The sequence below is a fragment of the Rhinoraja longicauda genome, chromosome 31 (assembly GCF_053455715.1).
Source record: "Rhinoraja longicauda isolate Sanriku21f chromosome 31, sRhiLon1.1, whole genome shotgun sequence".
Lineage (NCBI taxonomy): Eukaryota > Metazoa > Chordata > Chondrichthyes > Rajiformes > Arhynchobatidae > Rhinoraja > Rhinoraja longicauda.
Window position 1 is genome coordinate 15,832,222 of NC_135983.1, and position 20,392 is coordinate 15,852,613.

General features: G+C 42.5%; 1 protein-coding gene across 2 annotated transcripts in view; it reads left to right on the plus strand.

Annotated features, from left to right (window-relative positions):
* gpr107 (G protein-coupled receptor 107) overlaps positions 1-20,392 on the plus strand; it is an 83,279-nt gene that overhangs the window by 19,575 nt on the left and 43,312 nt on the right. For both annotated transcript variants that reach the window (XR_013549206.1, XM_078426338.1), the window contains exons 13-14: positions 1,638-1,768; positions 3,238-3,281. Coding sequence is in view for 1 of the 2 variants with exons in the window: in XM_078426338.1 (XP_078282464.1) it covers positions 1,638-1,768; positions 3,238-3,281 (175 nt within the window). In the remaining variant the exon portion in view is untranslated. The remainder of the gene's footprint in view (positions 1-1,637; positions 1,769-3,237; positions 3,282-20,392) is intronic.

The window sequence follows — 20,392 nt, forward strand, 5'->3', positions numbered from 1 at the left end:
TGGAGAAAGGCAAAAAGACTGGGGAGGTGCTTGGCATTCTAAAACGTATGAAGGTAAATAAATCTCCCAGGCCTGATTAGATATATCTGAGGGGACTTTGGCAAGCTAGAGAAAAAATTGCCGGTGCCCTGGCTGAGATATGTGAATCATTATTAGACAAGGATGAGATGCTGGAAGACTGGAGGGTAGCCAATGGTGTGTCTCTTTTTAAGAAGGGCTGTAAGGAAAAGCCTGGGAACTATAGAGCAGTGAGTCTAACATCTGTCGTAGTTAAGTTACCAGAGAGCATTCTGAGGAATAAAATATATATAAACAGATGGGCAGATTACGGATGGTCAGCATGGTTTTTGTACATGGGATATTGTGTCTTACAAATCCGATTAAGTTTTAAAGAAGTAACCCTGACTTCAGCAAGGCATTTGGTAAGGTTCCACATTGTAGGCTGCTCTGGAAGTTTAGATCGCATGGGATCCAGGGAGAACTAGCTGACTGGATACAGAATTGGCTTCTGAGAAGGAAGTAGAGGGTGATGGTGGAAGATTAATTTTTGAACTGGAGGCCTGTTGGGCAGGCTAGGACTTTATTCCTTGAAGCACAGGAGTCTGAGATGTATAAAATCATCTGAGGAATAGATAGGGTGAATGCACAGAGTCTTTTAGCGAGGGTAGGAGAATCAAGAACCAGAGGCCAAAGGTTTAAGGTGAGAGGGAATAGATTTAATAGGAAACTGAGTGGCAATTTTTTCACACAGTGTGGCGAGTAAATGAAATGAGCTGCCAGAGGAGGTAGTGGAACCGCCAACTATAACAATTAAAATACATTTGCACAGGTACATGGATAAGAAAGGTTTAGGGGGCTATGAGCCAAATGCAGGCAGGTGGGCAGACTGTAGATGGGGCATTTTAGTTGGCATGGGCAAGATAGGCCGAAGGTCATGTTTCTATGCTGTATGACTCGATGACAGTGAAATAGAAATTTGGAATAGGAGCATAGATGGGTGAATGCACAGTGTCTTTTTCCCAGGAGAGGGGAATCAAGAACCAGAAGCCTAGGTTAAGGTGTGAGAGGAAAGATTTGATAGGAACCCGAGGGGCAACTTTTTCTCACAAAGGGTGGTGGTTGTGTGGAAAGACCTGCCACAGAAAGATGTTAAGGCAGGTACAATAACATTTAAAAGAGATTTGGGCAGGTGCATGAATAGGAAAGGTTTGGTGTGATATGGGGCTGTCTTGGATGGGCAGTGCTGATGAGTTGGGCCAAAGGGCCGGCATCTGTGCTGTGTGACTATGACTAAATATCAAATGGTTTGGGAAGTGAGATTTTGGACTTGTCCAATAGAGGGAGCTGTGGGATAGTACTTGTCGTGTTAAAATATTACATTAGAGTGAGTGCTGCATTGTGTCCATGCTGCCAACCCAAGGTGCTCGATGGTGATCAAATATTCTGTGCATGCAAAGATTATTTTCCTCTCACCTGACTCATAACCTCTTACCCCTATCTAAATGAGAAATTATATAAAATGTATTTTATATCATTGAATCGAGTATGGTACCTCATGTTGGGCGTTTTTTGTGGAGAGTGATGTTTTCCCTGCTTTGTGTGTGTGTGTGTATGATCAGATCCACTTTCTTTTTTAGGTCCTTGCTAATGTTGCTTATATTATTATCGAGTCCACTGAGGAAGGGACAACTGAATACGGACTGTGGAAGGAGATCCTCTTCCTTGTGGACCTCCTATGTTGTGGTGCCATCCTGTTCCCTGTCGTGTGGTGAGTATGATTGTAATTCAGTGCCTCTGAACTAGATGTTGCTCATCTGACTCATGCCCATCAGTATTTGGGCCTGGAAGCAAGATGGATGTCAGACTGAAAACGCTGAAAACACTGTGGAAAGAGAAGCAGTCAACATTTTAGCCCCAGCATCCTTTGTCAGGATTAGGGCAGAGAGAAAGTTGTGAGGAAAGAAGATATGGGGAATGGTGGGCAAGTTATGAGGTGAGAAGATATGGGGAAGGATGGTAAGAAGAGAAGGAACTTATTTGAAAGAATCAAGAGTGTTTAATTGTGAGATGTGCAGGCAATGGAACAATGAAATTCTTGCTTGCTGCTGTTTAGCAGGCCCACTAATGCAATAACACACTTATAAATTTATAATAATAATATAATAAATTAATAACTTTAATACTAGGTAAACATAATAGTGGAAAACCCAAGTTTGTAGTTTAACCAAAAATACAATCCATAGAAGATCATAGCTCAAATTGGTTGATGTGGTTACTTAGCAGGTCATGAAGCTGCTTTTTCTGTGGGACATGCTGGCAGGCCAAACTATATGATTAGAATAAGACTTGACTCCATGGATTCTTTTTGACCTGCTGAGTTCTTCCAACAGTTTATGTTTTGCTCATTATATTCTGTGGAGATAACCATGAATTTGCAAAGGGTTCCACTTTAGGGCATATTAACCCTTTTGAGTTCCATGCAAAGGGCTATTTTCCAGCTCTTTCATTTTCCATTTCATCTCCTTTTCAACCTTTTCTTATGAAGGTTGAGTTAACGCAGAAGCAAATATTTTGTCCTAAATTGCAATATACATTGTTTTCATGCAAAATATGGCATTGGGTTTTCACATTACAGGAAGCATAAATCCAGATCTCCTCAACGTCCACAGTAGAAGCAAAGCCACAAATCTGATCCCCTCAAATGTCAATTTTGCCTAAAATCGTGGTGGATTATTGTACCTAGAAGCTGAAGCAGTGACTGTTTTTCCTCCCTGGCTTGCGGTTCTGCGCCTTACAATTGCATGAATGACATTGAACTAAATAGTTTGCTTCACATTTGATGGAGCAAATTATGTGATGTTCTGTGTCTGGCCATCACTCAAGCAGAGGTCAGAGGGAGGAAGGTGTGGTCTACTCTATCCTTGGCTGTTTCCCTCGCAAAGCTTGAGGCCATATGGTACATTAGTAGCAAAAATGGCGTCCCTTTAATGGATTAGAGGTTATTTCTTAAGTTATTGCAAAATTTATGGCTTTTAATTTATTAAAAATCTGCGTGGCAATGTGCCGGCTCTCCAAATGCATTGGAGGATGTATTTTCTGTGTCCTAATATAAATCTTATGCACCTTGAACATCAGCCTAATGGTTTAATTAAATGTATCTGCTGGCTTGATCTGACAATGCGATATTTTCCATGCGTTCCGGTGGATCCTCATTATTATTCATTGTTACACTTGTAGGTCAATTAGACATTTGCAAGAGGCGTCAGCCACAGATGGAAAAGGTAAGGAAGAATCTAGAAATCTAAGTGATTGCTGTGTAGATGCAGATAGCTTGAAACAAAAACACAGGTACTGCGTGGAACCAGAAAGAACAGAATCCTGTCAAATGTCTTGGAAAATCTGCTCCTTACTCTGCTCAAGTTCTTTGTTGCATGTTTATCAGTGCAACAATGAGACAAAATGAATGTAGATATTTAAAAAAAAACTAAATCACAATCTCCCAAGTTTATACAATAAGTTTATACAATATACCATTGTACTATATTCAGCAACCACTAGCAACCAACATATTCAGCATACCACTATATTCAGCAATCTGTATTTTTTCTCTATTGCACTACCTGTGTACTTATGTGTGCTTTGATCTTTCTGGATAGCACAAAAAAAATGTTCGAGACGCTATCAGTAATAAATTAATAATGATCGAATTACCACCGATGTAGAAAAATTAATGACAATGCAGAAAATGAGGAAATGAGCTAGTTATGAAAGAAATTAATAATAGGAACAATATTTAACCTTGTGCCTGATTCTCCAAACGGATTGTGTTGAGTTTTAATTGATGCAGTGAAATGTGTGTTAAACACTGGTTGGAGTTCGCAGGCTTTCCTGGTGGGAATACAGCCAGATATTGGCAGAACTACAATTTCTTTTTAGATATACAGTTAATCATTCTCTTCTTGATGGCCTGAAGCTGCACAATATAGTACCTCACCACTTCAACCTATATCTCAACATAACCCATGGGAGCTTGATGTTAAGGAACCACAGGCCTTGAGGGGCACGATTTCTGTTATCTGATTGTAAAGCAGTTGATGTGATATCAGGACACGGTTTATTTTACACTAAACCAAGTGGACCTGTTGGGCCCAAACCTCTCCTGCATTGGTGTAGCACCCTCCCCTCTCTCCCTCTCTCCCCTCCCCACCTCCCCTCTCCCCCCTCCCCTCTCCCCCTCCCCTCCCCTCCCCCTCCCCTCTCCCCCCCTCCCCTCTCCCCCCCCTCCCCTCTCCCCCCCTCCCCTCTCCCCCCCTCCCCTCTCCCCCCCTCCCCTCTCCCCCCCTCCCCTCTCCCCCCTCCCCTCTCCCCCTCCCCTCTCCCCTCTCCCCTCTCTCCTCTCCCCCTCTCCCCCCCTCCCCTCTCCCCCCCTCCCCTCTCCCCCCCTCCCCTCTCCCCCTCTCTCCCCTCTTCCCCCCCTCCCCCCTCCCCACTCCCCCCGTCCCCTCTCCCCCGTCCCCAAAGGGAAGACAGTGAGTAAGGCAGGCCTAAAATTGTCACACTATCGTGTACCGTTTTAGCTGTTTTTCAGGAACAAACAAACAAACAAACAAACAAACGAGAGTTTTAGTATATAGATTATTGATGCAAAAACACGCAGGAATTAAATTTGGTGCACAAGCTGCTTTGATTAAAGCACTGTACCAGGAGATAGTCTAAGCATTACATTGATTCTATACTTTTACCGTGTTCCATTACAACACCTACTAGTGCCAAAATGTGTTGAAATATTAAAACAATAATTTAGATGTACTTAAGAACACAATTAAAAACCTTACTTTATTAAAAACATAAATTGCATAGTTCTGTCATACAAATCCGAAACGGGCTCTTTGGCCCATCTTATCCATACCGACCAGGACCTCCCACACGTGCTAATGGCAACAAATGGCACAGAGTGTGGCGTGGGGGTCTGCCTGCCTGCTGGTCACCCAGGTGTTCGGTGGGAGGGTCAACCATCACTGAGTGACCTGTGTTGTGGCTGTAACAAGCGGGTGAGAGGCAGTGTTTGTCTCCCCACACAATTCTACTCGGGAAAGCAATAAATGAGCTGCTGGATGGAAGGTCAATCAGGAGCTAGCTTCTTTCACATGCAAAACGAAAAGCCATGTCGATGGGCTTGACACAGTGGCGCAGCTGGTGGAACCGTTGCCTCACGCGGTTCAGTCCTGACCTCGGGTGCTGTCTGTGTGGAGATTGCACATTCTTCCTGTGACTGTATGGGTTTCCTCTGGGGCGCCTCGTTTTCCCTCCACATCCTGAGATGGGCGGGTAGGTAGGTAGGTAGGTAGGTCAATCGGTTTCTGTAAATTCCCCCTGTATGTCAGTGAATGGTAGAATCTGGGGGGAGTTGATAACAACACGGAGAGAATAAAATTGGATTAGATTAGTATACATGGGTGGTTGATGGTCAGCGTGGACTTGGTGGGCCAAGGGCACTGTTTCAGCTGGGCTTGGTGGGCCAAGGGCAACATTTCAATAATGTTGGAATTTGACATCTTAGACACTTCTTCAACCTCCAAACAAAAATATTTCAGCAGGTGAACTCTGTTCTATCTTTCTACTTGTTGCTCCATATTCTATAAAATGTAAGAGGATTATTTCATGCGCCAAACTGGAATTTTCCAAAATGCCAAAGAAGTATTTTGACATCATGCATACACTTCATATTTATCAGACAAAAATGTAGTTTGAGAAAATAGTGAGGCTTAAGGTAAATCCATTGACTTCAAGTAACCAAAGGATGGGATGCCCCCCCCTAACAATTGGCTAAGCTCATGTGTGCCCAGACTGAGCCCGTGTGTGAATGTTAAATAATATTAATCCCAGCATATGAGTTCCCATGTCAAAATCTATCAAATAAAACAAAATAATAGTTGATCTACCAAATAAAACCAAATAACCAAATAAAAGAATAGAGTATATTCAGAGCACACGTACAACATTAATTTATTTCTTATCTCTTTTCACTGCTCATTTTGAGAGGTTTCTATGGTAACTATATTCTACACCTTTGTCACTGCTTCTGCTGAATCGTTTGCCAGAAGTGATACATGAACATTTTTACTGAGATACTTCTAAAACCATTGTTTATCTGGTAAAAGACTGACTAAATCGATCAACAAGGTGCCAGGGTCAGTGTAAAGCTGACATCGAATGAGGTGTTACAAGGAACTGCAGATGTTGGTTTATACAAAAAAAGACACTGGAGTAACTCAGTGGGTCAGGCAGCATATCTGGAGAATGCAGATGTGTGAAATTTTGTGTCGGGAAAATTCTTCATTCTTAAGAAGGGTCCCAACCCAAAAAGTCACCTATCCATGTTCTCCAAAGATGCTGTCTGATCTGCCGAGTTATTCCAGCACGTTGTCTTTTTTTTTAACGAGGCTATCTCTGCCCAGTGTTTTGCTGTTGGGTTTTGGAGGCTGGGAATAGGAATGTGCGCTCCAGTCCTACGTTTTCATGAAGGTCTTTGATACGGAAGTGGGGTGGGTTAAGTGCTGTGGGGATGATGATGCAAGGAAACCAGGATGCAGAGAGGAGCAAATGATGGCTGTGGAGAATTGTGAGTGGCAAAATGGTTATCAGCAGCTGGTGCCTGGAAAAAGTGGAATTATAATTCCCATCTAAGATTATTTAGTTAAACCACAGCTGTAAAGTGGTAGCCAGTGCCGTCTTCTTTGCTGCCGTGTGCTGGGGCAGCTGGGCGAAGGCTGCCAATAGAATTAACAAGCTCATCAGGAAGGCTGGCTCTGTCCAGGGGGCGGAGTTGGATTCATGGGAGGTGGTCTTGGAGGGGAGGATGCTCCTCAAACTGCAGAGCATCCTGGACAATACAGCTCATTCAATGTGATCATGGCTGATCATTCACAATCAGTACCCCGTTCCTGCCTTCTCCCCATACCCCCTGACTCCGTCCGCTATCCTTAAGAGCTCTATCTAGCTCTCTCTTGAAAGCATCCAGAGAATTGGCCTCCATTGCCATCTGAGGCAGAGAATTCCACAGATTTACAACTCTCTGACTGAAAAGGGTTTTCCTCATCTCTGTTCTAAGATGCAGGACAGAACGCCACAGGAGACCCTTCTTTCTTTTAGCTATCGAACTGTACAACTCCTCCCCATTCTGTCATGGGGTAGACTGAGACCGACTCCCCCCCCTCCCCAACTGTTGCACATCCCCAATCCTTTCCATGCATCACTTTAATTTCATGTTTCATGTATTTTGTGTTTTTATGACTTGGCAGATCAATTTCTCTCCTGGGATAAATAAAGTTCTATAGTATCGTAAAGTGCCTTTTCAAAAGATAATGTGTTGTTCCTCAAACTGAGCTTTGCTGACATGCTTTAGGTCATGGGCAGAGAGGTGAGCATGGGTTTGAGGTATAGAATTACAATAATTACAAGATTAGACACACCACAGTCATTCCGCCTCCTCCTTGCTCCCGTCCAAAAGAAGGTACAGAAGCTTGAAAGTGTGCATCACCAGTCTGGATCAGCTTCTTCCCCTGTGTTATCAGGCTTCTGAATGGTCGTCTATAAGCTTGGATACTCTCTGATTCACCTCTATCCCATTGTGGATATTGGACTTTATTCATGAAAATCATGTGCTACAATGCCGAGAACTATATTCTGCACTCTGTATCTTCCCCTTTGCTCTATCTTACTTGAGTTTGAATTGATTGTATTTATGTGCAGTATATCTGATCTGTTTGGCTAGCATGCAAAACAAAGTGCTTCACTGTACATGTGACAATAATAAACCTAAACATGGTGGATCATGGTGTCAGAACTGGGTTAGTTCCTTCAGAAAGATGTGAGATATCGTGGTATTATATGCAGATGACAGAGGTTGTCCATTCAATATGGTCCATTTGGTGGAGTGAGGAGTTCTGTTCTGGGAGGGAATGGAAGAGTGAAAATGGAACTGGTGACAGAACAGTTATGTTTGAGGATCTTATTAACCACAGTGGAGGGAATCTTTGATTTGGTAAAGGAAAGACCTAGTAGAGGCATTTGCGCGGAAAGCAAAATCCTCAGAACAGTAGTGACAGCGTTGGAGTGGCATGGAGAATGGAATGATAATCTTGGAAGAAATGGGTGGGAAGAAATGGATGTCTTATCTGTGTAGGTCACTGAGAATAGAGTTGATTTTGCTCAGGAGACAATAGCTGGTAGTAATGGGAATTGGAAGAGTGGACATGTCTTGTGGAAAGGGTGGCAATAGGAAGCAAAATTAATGAAATTTGTCCCTTGGGTCATTTATTTCATATTAAATTTATTTTAATTTATCCTGCTTATTCAATAACCAAATTCCAAAGTGGGCAGAGAAGCTGCTGGAAACAAACTTTTCTGTAACGTCGGCATTTTCCCCTAGAAAACCTCTAAAATACCAAGGTTTCATGTGCATCAGCAGCTCAAGCAACCACTGTACACAGGCCAACAGTGTTAACAATTTGGTCATTGATCTAGCATCATTATTTCTGATGAAAAGTCATTGACCTGCAACATTACTCTTGTTTCTCTGTCAATAAATGCTGCTTAATCTATTCAACATTTACACATTATACTGTTATTTACGTGTGTTGGTGATTGCAGTGAATTAAAACTTGGAAATGTACTCGAGAAAGCATTGATCCATTTTCTTGGCAAAGAGTTTATTTAAGATTCATAGCTCAGAGCGCATCATGCCTCTTGTGCTTTGTTGGACAGCTGTAGACTTGCTGTTTGCAATCCATCCCCACTTTGGTTCTGCGAGACCTGCATAATTCTTCCCTCCACTGCTGTTCTCAGTGTGATGCCTGGCTCCTCAACTCTTGTGCAAGCAAGTTTACCTCCACAAAGATGGAATGTTCCCAATCACACCACATTTTATGCAGCTTCCTAACAGCCTTTGCAAATCACCATATGCTGGCACGTACATCCAGCCCTGTATTCAACCAGTGCAGCATATTGCTTCTATTCCCTTCTCTTGCAATAGTACTGAGAAGTCCTGTGCCTGTTCGAGGTTGCCATCTTAGAACTGCCGCATGTTGATGTATATCATGTGGCATCCTGAACATTATAGAGGCAAAATTCTAGAATCCATCATGGATCCTAGCGTTTCAGAATCATATACTGCTGCCCAAAACAGGAATGTGTGGGGAAGGAGAGATAGAAACAAATGCATCTGTAACATGTTGAAACAGCACGCAGTTACAAACTGAACTAACTTATCATAGCAAGAGGATTTGAGTATAGGAGCAGGGAGGTTCTGCTGCAGTTGAACAGGGCCTTGGTGAGACCGCACCTGGAGTATTGTGTACAGTTTTGATCTCCTAATCTGAGGAAAGACATTCTAGCCTTAGAGGGAGTACAGAGAAGGTTCACCAGATTCATCTCTGGGATGGCAGGACTTTCATATGAAGAAAGACTGGATAGACTAGGCTTATACTCGCTGGAATTTAGAAGACTGAGGGGGGATCTTATTGAAACATATAAAATTCTTAAGGGGTTGGAGAGGCTAGATGCGGGAAGATTGTTCCCGATGTTGGGGAAGTCCAGAACCAGGGGTCACAGCTTAAGGATAAGGAGGAAGTCTTTTAGGACCGAGATGAGAAAACATTTCTTCACACAGAGAGTGGCGAGTCTGTGGAATTCTCTGCCACAGAAGGTAGTTGAGGCCAGTTCATTGGCTATAGATGTACAGGTATGTAGGTTAATTGGCTGGGTAAATGTAAAAATTGTAAAAATTGTCCCTAGTGGGTGTAGGATAGTGTTAATGTACGGGGATCACTGGGCGGCACGGACTTGGAGGGCCGAAAAGGCCTGTTTCCGGCTGTAGATATATGATATGATGATGATATATTTAAGAGGGAGTTAGATGTGGCCCTTGTGGCTAAAGGGATCAGGGGGTATGGAGAGAAGGCAGGTACAGGTTACTGAGCTGGATGATCAGCCATGATCATATTGAATGGCGGTGCAGGCTCGAAGGGCCGAATGGCCTACTCTTGCACCTATTTTCTATGTTTCTATATGTTTCTAACTTCTGAGCAACTGGCCTTGATGAAATTGTTCTTACTGGGCTCTTATACATTAGTATTCACATGTGACGCGTTAATTCACAGAGAATGCACATAATTATTAGTTTGTGTTGTCCTTTGATGAGCCTAATCGCATCATATTTAGCAGAGCATATTAATGTTGGCCATCTCCAGAATTAACAACGGTTTTGCATTTATCTGACTCCTTTCATGCCCACAGTCTATCCCAGAGTGCTTTTGAAGTGTCATCACTTTTCTAATGGAAGCTGGCAGCCAATTTTAACCCAGCAGGGAGCAGCATTTCTTGTATGTTAATTCCCCTTTATTAAAAACTGTGGAGAAAAAAAAGCTGTGTTTTTTGATTATACTTATGAATTCATGTCTTTTAAAATTACACCCACTGCTTCCAAATCTTCTGCCTGCAGACTTGGCCTAATCTTCCTCCCACATGGCCTAATCTTCCTCCCTAACCATTGCAAGCAACACAGTGGGTGGTCTATTAATAATGTAATTCATTTTACCTGCCATTGCATAATACTCTTTTTTGTTGGACAGACTTGGTATATTCTCTGACTCTTTGAGTATGTCTGCACAGAATATCACTTTTATAAATAATGCCAAATTCATGGTGGCATTTTATGTTTATTCTAAAGTGTTTCACCATGAGTTCATGCTTCCAATTCCTCACGCACTAAGTTTTAAATCGCAGCTGTAACGACAGAGAAGAGTGTGAAATATTGACCTTGACTACCTCTGCCTTATCACGTGCATGCAGAGGAGATTAGTTTAACGTGGCATCATGTTCGGCACAACATTGTGGACCGCAGAGCCGGTTCCTGTGTTATATTGTTCTATGTTCTTTGACCTCCTTTTGCACAGCTCTGACCAAATTACATCGCTGGAGGAGTGAATGCAAGTCTTTTTGTGCCTGCTTGGCCTTGAATGGTGTTCAGAGAAAAATTTCTGAGGGGAAAATGAGCATTTAAGTCTTTCTGTGCCACATGGCACTGATCAATAACATTGTTCTGTCGCATTTCTGAATGTTTTTAGAGATAGATAATCCAAGGTGACCGCAGTTCTTATTTTCTACCTGTTTTTATAATTTCCCATCTTGCTTTTACTCACAAACAGAATATTTCATGAGCCCTTGAGCCCTTTTATCAAAACACTAACTTTTAGGATCTTGTCAGGAGCCGCTGCTTGTGGGATTAATAGTTGATCTCTCGTGTGCTGATGACAAAACTTGGAAGTGGAAATACTGGGTGTTGGACCGTAATCTGGTGTCAAATGCGTCTTTTCACATAAACTCCCATGGAGATTTGATTGTAGCATTGGTTAAATTCTGGCGTGTGCATCTAACGTGTGTGCTAATTCAGTACCGAGGAACACACTACCAATCATCTTGGATCCTCTTGTCATTGGACCAAGTCCTTCTTCAGCCAAGGAGTTGGGAGTAGAGGTCAGGATGTTATGTTACAGTTGTACAAGATGTTGGTGAGGTGTATTTGGAGTATCGTATTCAGTTTTGATCATCCTGCTCAAGGAAAGATGCCATTAAGCTAGAAAGATTGCAGAGAAGATTTAAAAGGGTGTTGCTAGGACGCGAGAACCTGTGCTGTAGAGAGAGAGATTGGGCAGGTTAGGACTTTATTCCTTGGAGTGCCGGAGGTTGAGGGATGTATCGAGGTGTATAAAATCAAGTACACTAAGGTACAGGTACAATGAAAATCATTGACTCAGACAACACACCAAAATATAAATTATACATATAATTTATATAAATTCTGCAAGGTGGTAAAAAAAAAAAAAGATACAAGACTTTTGTGCAAAGCTTAATTAGAAAAAAGTAACATGTCCATGATAGTGCTAGAGGTGGGCAATAGTGTTCTGTTGCTGAGATAGGATTAGGATTGTGCCGGTTCAGTTCAAGAACATGATAGTTGTAGCAAAACAGCGGTTCCTAAACCTGTTAGTGTGGGACCTCTGTACCTCACACCCAACAATGGCAGTGAGAAGAGGGCGTGATTAGGATGGTAGGAATCTCCGATGAGAGATACCGCCACCTTGAGGCAACGCCTCATGTAGATGCTTTTCATGGCAGGGATGGCTGTGCCGTGACGGAGAGGAGGAATTTCTTTTAAAAGTTGGGATTCTTCTGAATCGCCTTGGAGAGCTTGGAGATACAAAGGAGTCAAGGGTATTGGAAGAGAGCAGAAAATGGTGTTGGCCAGACTGGATCAGCTATTATCTTGTTGAGAGGTGGATCAGACATGAGGGGACCTACCCCTGCTCACTTATTGTGTGCTGATGTTTTGTTTGTAAGGCCTCCCTTGTGTTTATTTGCATTGAAAGGTTTTAAATGACTGACTACCTGACTCCTGAGTTGATCCGCAGTTGCCGCACCTTTCCTGCGCATACGATCGGTGTTGTACTCCAGATGAAGTGTCCTGTTAGAATTCCGGTCACTCCGTCCTGCAGCTGCTGTGTTCTGCCTGAAAGCTGATCGCTCGGTCTGAACCTATCAGGCATCTGCCAGAGGCAGAGTGCTTTTTCCATACCAGTCCTCCACCTAATAGCTGCAGCACTCAATTACAAGCGATGCATGGCAGCCTGAAATTCCCCTAGGACCAGCTCCTTTGTGATCAGCTTCCACGCTCTTGGCTACCCAAGTCCTGATGAAAAATTAAGTAGATCGTTGCAAAAATGTATTTGTTTTTCTGCATTCGGTATAATGTCTGAGCACCTGGGTCAGGATTTAAGGTGACAGTGTGGCTAATTGGAGGAAAATACTTCAATAATTTAAAACTAAGTTCTTTCCTTTTTGTGTTGTTTCCTGTCCCACCTGTCCACATCTGTCAGTTTTACTGTGCGAGTTTCTGCACAATAGGACTATCCAGTATCTTGTGTGCATCCTTGTCAGAGTTTGGTCCGTGACTATTGCCAGTCTGTCCTGGCTTCACGGATAAGTATTCACATGGTAGCCCCAGGTAAACACTTGTCAGTGGGATGCATTCTACACCAGTGAATATACGACACCCCATGTTCCTTCTTCCAACCTTGAGTATTGTGGAGTGGGGATGATTTTATATTTTAGACTGAAGAAGGGTTCCGACCCGAAACATCCCCTACTTGTGTTCCCTAGAGGTGCTGCCTGATCTGCTGAGTTACGCCAGCGCTTTGTCTCTTTTTCGTTAAACCAACATCTGCACTTCCTGGTATCTAAATTAAATCTGTATCTCAGTTATGCACACAATTTATGAATTGAAACTTGTGAAAATACGGTTGTTAAGATTTACAATGTGAGCAGGACGGAGGGGGGAAATAACCTGATTTTGATTTAATGCACAAACTGCTGGAGTAACTCAGCGGGACAGGCAGCATCTCTGGAGAGAAGGAATGGGTTACGTTTCGGGTCGAGACCCTTCTTCAGACTGATGGCACCCAGTTGTGTTAACTGCATTTCTCTTGAGTCCTTCTGTGATGCCAGCCCCCTTGTTTGATAGCATAAAAACAATAAAACAGCTCCAAGGAAGTGTAACTGGAAATCATCTGATGAGAGGTCCTGAACTTGAGACTTTAACTCTATTTTTAAACGACATAGAATCTGGCGGACCTGCCAACTCTTTAGCAGTTTCTGGGTTTTAAAAAAATTCTTTGTTTGACATCCAGTTTTAAATGGGCTTCGTTTTGCCAGTTCTAAGAACTCTGAATACAAATCGTTTTGCGTGCAATGTTCACATTAATGCGAATTGAGCACTTTCTGCTTTTGAAGATGTATCATCTCCCAAGTCCTTGCCATAAACCCAAATATACCTGGTGAATATTTTGCCTACCTTTGGTTTTCTTGTAAACCATTAATTCATGCAGTGAAAGTGGGGGAGACTTTGTGCCACCAATCAGTTCACTGATGAATCTGTCAGCTGCACTGGGATGAGAGCCCCAGGATAGTTGACAAGTTGTCTGGACTGTGACAGTGCTCTGATAAGTGGACCTGAATCTGCTGCTGGAAATGCGACAATTTAACATATTTCCCAGACATTTCACTCATCAGAATTCTTGCATGTTAATTGATGATAATTAGACATGCAATATGCAATTAATTTTTTGACAGGTTATGGTGAACAGCTGCCTGGACGACCCAAGAGTCTACCTGCTTAACAGAGTTTGTTCGCAATTGACAGCAAATGATCAATGTCACAAGCTCACTGAATGGGAATGACATAAGTGATGAAAACTATACCTCTATTAGCAATTCTGGCAGTTCCCTAACCGAGTCACAGCACAGATCAAATCAGTTTTGCACCTTTCCAATTACACCTTGAATAATCCCATCAATTCCATTCTACAGGCCTTCCCTACGTTACAAAACCATAATATTCTTAAATTCACGTCTGATAACATGCTGATGTCCTGTGGGGGTGGGGGAGGGGGAGGAGGGGGTGGGGGGCAGTGGGGGGAAGGGGGACAGTGGGGGGCAGGAGAGAGTGGGGGTGGGGAGAAGGGGAGAGGGGGTGAGGGGAAGGGGAGGAGGGGAGAGTGGGGGTGGGGAGGAGGGGAGAGATGGGGTGAGGGGAGGGGGGAATAAGGGAGGGGGGAATGGGGGTGGAAGCAGGGCTGGGAGAGTGGGGGCAGAGGAAGGCCAAGTGAGGGTGGGATAGGGGGGATGGAGTGGGTCAGTGGGGGGAGATGGGGGGATAAGTGGGATTGAGTGGGGGGTTGAGGGTGCTACACCAATACAGGTGAAGCTTTGGGTCCAGGGCTCACTCAGTGACACCCTCTCCCCTTTTTATCGATGTCTCAATCTGTAGTCCCTCCCGTTGAGTAACGTTGTGAATGCTATTTACAATAACGGTTTGTAACGGGTTTGTTTTGCACTCGTCGCGATTTAAAAAAATATTTCAATCAACGCGATTGTAATGACCCTAGCGTGAACTACGGGCCACATGGTGGGTTAGGTGCCGACATTTTGTGAAGGACCTTCAAAATCAGTAAGTGTCCCATATGTCTTATGTTTTTATAAATATTTTTTTTCTCCCGGGTTTAAAAAAAAATTAGCTATAGGTAGGCCCGCTTTTAATCCTTTTAATAAATCATTTTATTATGATTTAATAACTTTCAAATTTGGCCACCCTTGTCACAGGTTGGTACCCTTATTTACTTAAACACCTGTATACAATACTGTAGCTTTGATCCCAACATAATGGTTCCCTTCCACCCATATTTCTCCCTTTGGCTTTACATTTCACTCTTTCTCTTCTCTCCTTAGCTGATATTCTTTTGTCTACTTTTCATCTCAAGCCCTTGTCAATATTTCTCCCTCCACTCCCCCAATCAGTATCACTTGCTCGGCTTTGTCCCACCTTTCTTTTCCAGCTTCCCTCCCCGTTATATCTGTCTGAAGAAAGGTCCCCAAACCAAAACATCCTTCCCCAGATACTGCCTGACCCAATGAGTTCTTCCAGCATTTGTGTTTTGCTGAAGAGCCCAGCATCTGCAGTCTCTTGTTTCTCCAAATTAATGGCCTCAGCATTGTTGTATTTATTTTGCTATTTCTGGTTTTCTTCATCTTAAAGCATTAATCATATTTGTCAAAACATTATTAAGAATAAAAGAATTGGAGTCATTCTAAATAAGTCTAGAAAACAATAGACTTAAGAAACTGCAGATGCTGGAATTTTGAGCAAAACACAAAGTGCTGGAAGATCTCAGTGGGTCAGGCAGCATCTGTGGAGGGAATGGACAGGCAACATTTCAGATTAAGAAGCTTCAGACTGAAGAAAAGTAATTAGTAATGGTAATTGTTCATCTGTAGAGAGAGGTTTTAGACAGATGAAGATAAAATGGAATTAACTCGTTAAGTATGGAATTAATGCAGTAGTCTTTTTTAAAATCTGAAACCTGTATCTTTCAATTGGAGTAAGGAGTGCCAGGTCTGCAGGGAACTGTCATTGCATGTGGTGGGTCAGAATGAAGTCAAGGAAGCTCTTTTGTTCAACAAAAAGTTGGAAAAATCTGAAATTGAAGAGTAATGACAGAATTTTATCAAAAGACTGGGACGCATACAAAAAGAGACAGTTTAATCTTAACACGCAGCAACATGTCCTTTGGGTAATTGGAGCTCCTGTTAGTTGTAGAAGTAGTGCCCATGAAATAGATGCTTTGCTTTTCAGTTTTCAGATTCACTCAGCTCTGTAATTTGAGACTTAATTTTTAGTTTTCTTTATAATTAGATTAAATTATTTGTGTGCAAAGAGCTACAGCAATAGCTTATTTCCTTCATGAATCCTATTGCCAGGAAGACCTTTTGTGATCAGAGCAATTGTAAATACTGACACAATACTGTAAATACTGGCAGATGATAATTTATTTAAAAATTTTAAAAAACGCTGGAGAAACTCAGTGGGTCAGGCAGCAACTGTAGGGAACCTGTGTAGATGACATTTTGAGTCGGGACTCTTCTTCAGACTTGGAAAATGGGTCTCGACCCGAGATGTCACCCATTCCTTTTCTCCAGAAATGTTGCCTGTCCCTCTGAGTTACTCCAGCATTTTGTGTCTATCTTCAGAGACCTGCTGCCTGACCCACTGAGTTACTTTGGCATTTTGTACAAATATTGTCAGCAAGTCTTGAGAATTTACTGGCAAATATCAAATTGTTTTTAATTCAGATCCTGAATTCTATATTGTGGAGCTTTTTAGAGGCTTTTTAGAGGACTGTTGATATAGAAATGGACAGCAGCTAATATATTTATTGCTTTTCTACTGTTGGATAGAGATTCTCTTCCAGACCTTCCATCCTATCTTTATAGGTTGCCTTAGGAAAAACATTGCAGAAGTCAATACCAAAGGAAAAAATTGTATTCCTAAACCAAGATGTTCACGGACTGAGATAATATTGTTCTTGCGGTAGAGTCCAGGTGGGGTCAATTCTCCTTTCTCTTTGTCTTGGTTGCTGGATGATCCTGTTTAATAAATCTAACTCTCAACATAACTTAGATATTGTTTTGTTGCAGAGTGATAGTTTATTGGAAGGACGAAAAGCAAAGATTTGCATTCTGTAACAAGAGTATTTCCTGAAAAACTTGCATGGACATGTGGCTGAGCATAAAAGCTGCCTGTGCCCATCAGACTGCAGGACAGGTTTAGATTTATTGTTGTCACATGTACTGAGGTACAGTGAAAAACACTGTTTTACATGCTATTCAAACAGTTGAGATACGCCATTTGTAGATACAATCAGTTTAAACTCTAGTGCAATAGATAGAGCAAAGGGGACAATTGAGTGCAGAATATAGTTCTCAGCATTGTAGTGATTCTGTTTCTTAGAGAATGTCCACTGACCTCAAGAGGTACAGGTGACTCAAACAGTTCCCTGGCTAATGGAGGGACTGTTCAGAAGCCTGATATTGGAGGGGAAGACGCTGTTTCTGAGCCTGGTGGTGCGGATTTTAAAGCTTCTGTGCCTTCCGGCAGATGGGAGCAGGGAAAAGAAGGAATTATCAGAGTGGGTCAAGTCTTTGATTATGTTGTCTGCTTTTTCAAGGCAGCGTGTGGTGTAGATGGAGTCAATGGTGGGTAGTTTGATCTGTGTGATGGCCTGGGCCTGGGCTACATCTACAACCCTCTGCAATCTCTTGTGGTCTTGGGCAGAGCTGTTCCCAAACCAAGCTGTGATTCAATCTGACAGTATGTTTTCTGTGGTGCATCTGTAGATGTTTATAAGAGTCACTGGAGACATGCTGAATTTACTCAGCCTCAACAGGAAATAGAGGTATAGATGTGCCCCCTTGGCTGTCTCATAAATGTTATTGGGCCACGACAGCTCATTGGTAATATTAACACCAAAGACCATGAAGCTCTCAATCAATTCCACATCTACACCATTGATGCTGATTAGGGCATGCTCTCCACCATGCCTCCTAAAGTCAATAATGGTTTAACTTTACATCAAAACAGACAACTATTTCTACAGTTTGGCAGCAGCCTGTAGTTAGTGTATTTTCTCTACATTTGCCTAATGATGCTTTGACAAATATGATTAATCATTTAAAATTAAATTATCTTTTTATAAATAGCAAAGCAAATACAACAGTCTGGAGAGACCATTATGCTGGGAGTCAATGTAGCAAAGACATTCTGTGCTAATACAGTGCATTCAGAAAGTATTCAGATCCCTTCTCTATATCCACATTTTGTTACGTTACAGCCTTATTTTAAAATAGATTTAAAATGGATAAATTCATTTTTTTATCAGCAATCTACACACAATACCCCAGAATGACAAAGTGAAAACAGGTGTTGAAAATATTTTGCAAAGTAATTAAAAATAAATAACTGAAATATCACATTTACATAAGTATTCAGACCCTTTGCTATGACACTCAAAATTGTGCTTAGGTTCATCCTGTTTCCATTGATTATCCTTGAGATGTTTCTACAACTTGATTGGAGTCCACCAGTGGTAAATTAAATTGATCGGACATGATTTGAAAAGGCACACACCTGTCTATACAAGGTCCCACAGTTGACAGTGCATGTCAGAGCAAAAACCAAGCCATAAAGACAAAGGAATTGTTCGTAGACCGCCGAGACAGGATTGTGTTGAGACAGATCTGAGGAAGGGTACAAAACAATTTCTGCAGCATTGCAGATCCCGAAATGCACAGTGGCCGCCGCCATTCTTAAACGGAAGAACTTTGGAACCACCAGGACTCTTCATAGAGCTGGCCGCCCGGCCAAACTGAGCAATCGGGGGAGAAGTGCCTTGGTCAGGGAGGTGACCAAGAACCCGATGGTCACTCTGACAGAGCGTCAGAGTTCCTCTGTGAAGATAGGAGAACCTTCCAGAAGGACTACTATATCTGCAGCACCACCAATCAGGCCTCTGTGGTAGTGTGCCAGACGGAAGCCACTCCTCAGTAAAAGGCACATGACAGCCCACTTGGAGTTTGCCAAAAGGCACCTAAAGGACTCTCAGATCATGAGAAAGAAGATTCTCTGGTCTGATGAAACCAAGATTGAACTCTTTGGCCTGAATGCTAAGCGTCATGTCTGGAGGAAACCAGGCACTGCTCATCACCTAGCTAATACCATAATACCATACCTATGGTGAAGCATGGTGGTGGCAGCATCATGCTGTGGGGATGTTTTTCAGCGGCAGGAACTGGGAGATTAGTCAGGATTCAGGGAAAGATGAACGGAGCAAAGTACAGAGATCCTTGATTAAAATCTTCTCCAGAGTGTTCTGGACCTCAGACTGGGGTGGAGGTTCACCTTCCAACAGGACAACGACCCTAAGCACACAGCCAAGCCCATGCTGGAGTGGCTTTGTAACAAGTCTGTGAATGTCCTTGAGTGGCCCAGCCAGAGCCTGGACAAACCCGAACAAACATCTCTGGAGGGACCTGAAAATAGCTGTGCATCAACGCTCCCCATCCAACCTGACAGAGCTTGAGAGGATCTGCAGAGAAGAATGGGAGAAATTACCCAAATACAGGTGTGCGAAGCTTGTAGCGTCAGACCCAAGAAGACTTGAGGCTGTAATCACTGCCAAAGGTGCCTCACAAAGTACTGAGTAAAGGCTCTGAATACTTATGTAAATGTGATATTTCAGTTATTTATTTTTAATTACTATGCAAAAATTTCTAAACACCTGTTTTCGCTTTTTTATTATGGGAATTGTGTGTAGATTGATGATAAAAAAATGAATTTAATCAATTTTAAAATAAGGCTCTAACCTTACAAAATGTGGAGAAAGTGAAGGGGTCAGAATACTTTCTGATTGCACTGTATAATATTAATCAATGAAAATAAAAGTAAACTGCAGGTGCTGGAAATCTGAAATAAAAGCATAAAATGCTGGCAATAACGCAGCAGGTCATCTGCGGGAAGATGAAGAGAGTTAATGTTTCTGATTGTAGACACCCTTGTCAGAACTTGGAAGAAGATGGTAAACATATTACTCAATGGTAAACGTGCTGGGTCCACCATTTCCACGCTGCTGCATCCTTCCATTTTACAATTGTAAATTTTCCTTTTCATCACCTCCTAGCTTAGGAGCACCTTGAGTGTCAAGAACGGGTACCAGGCAGCAAGCGGGGAAAGAGCGTCTTGAATTATTAAGGGAAGATATCAGGAAGTTGAGGAGTAGGGTCAATTTCCCAACTCCTTTTAGAATCCTGTTCGGGGCGGCACAGTGGTAGAGTCGCTGGGATCGATCCAGACCTCAGGTGCTGGCTGTGTGGTGTTTGCACATTCTCCCTGTGACGGCATGGGTTTTCTATGGGTGCTCCTATTTCTTCCCTCTCTTCCCCTCCT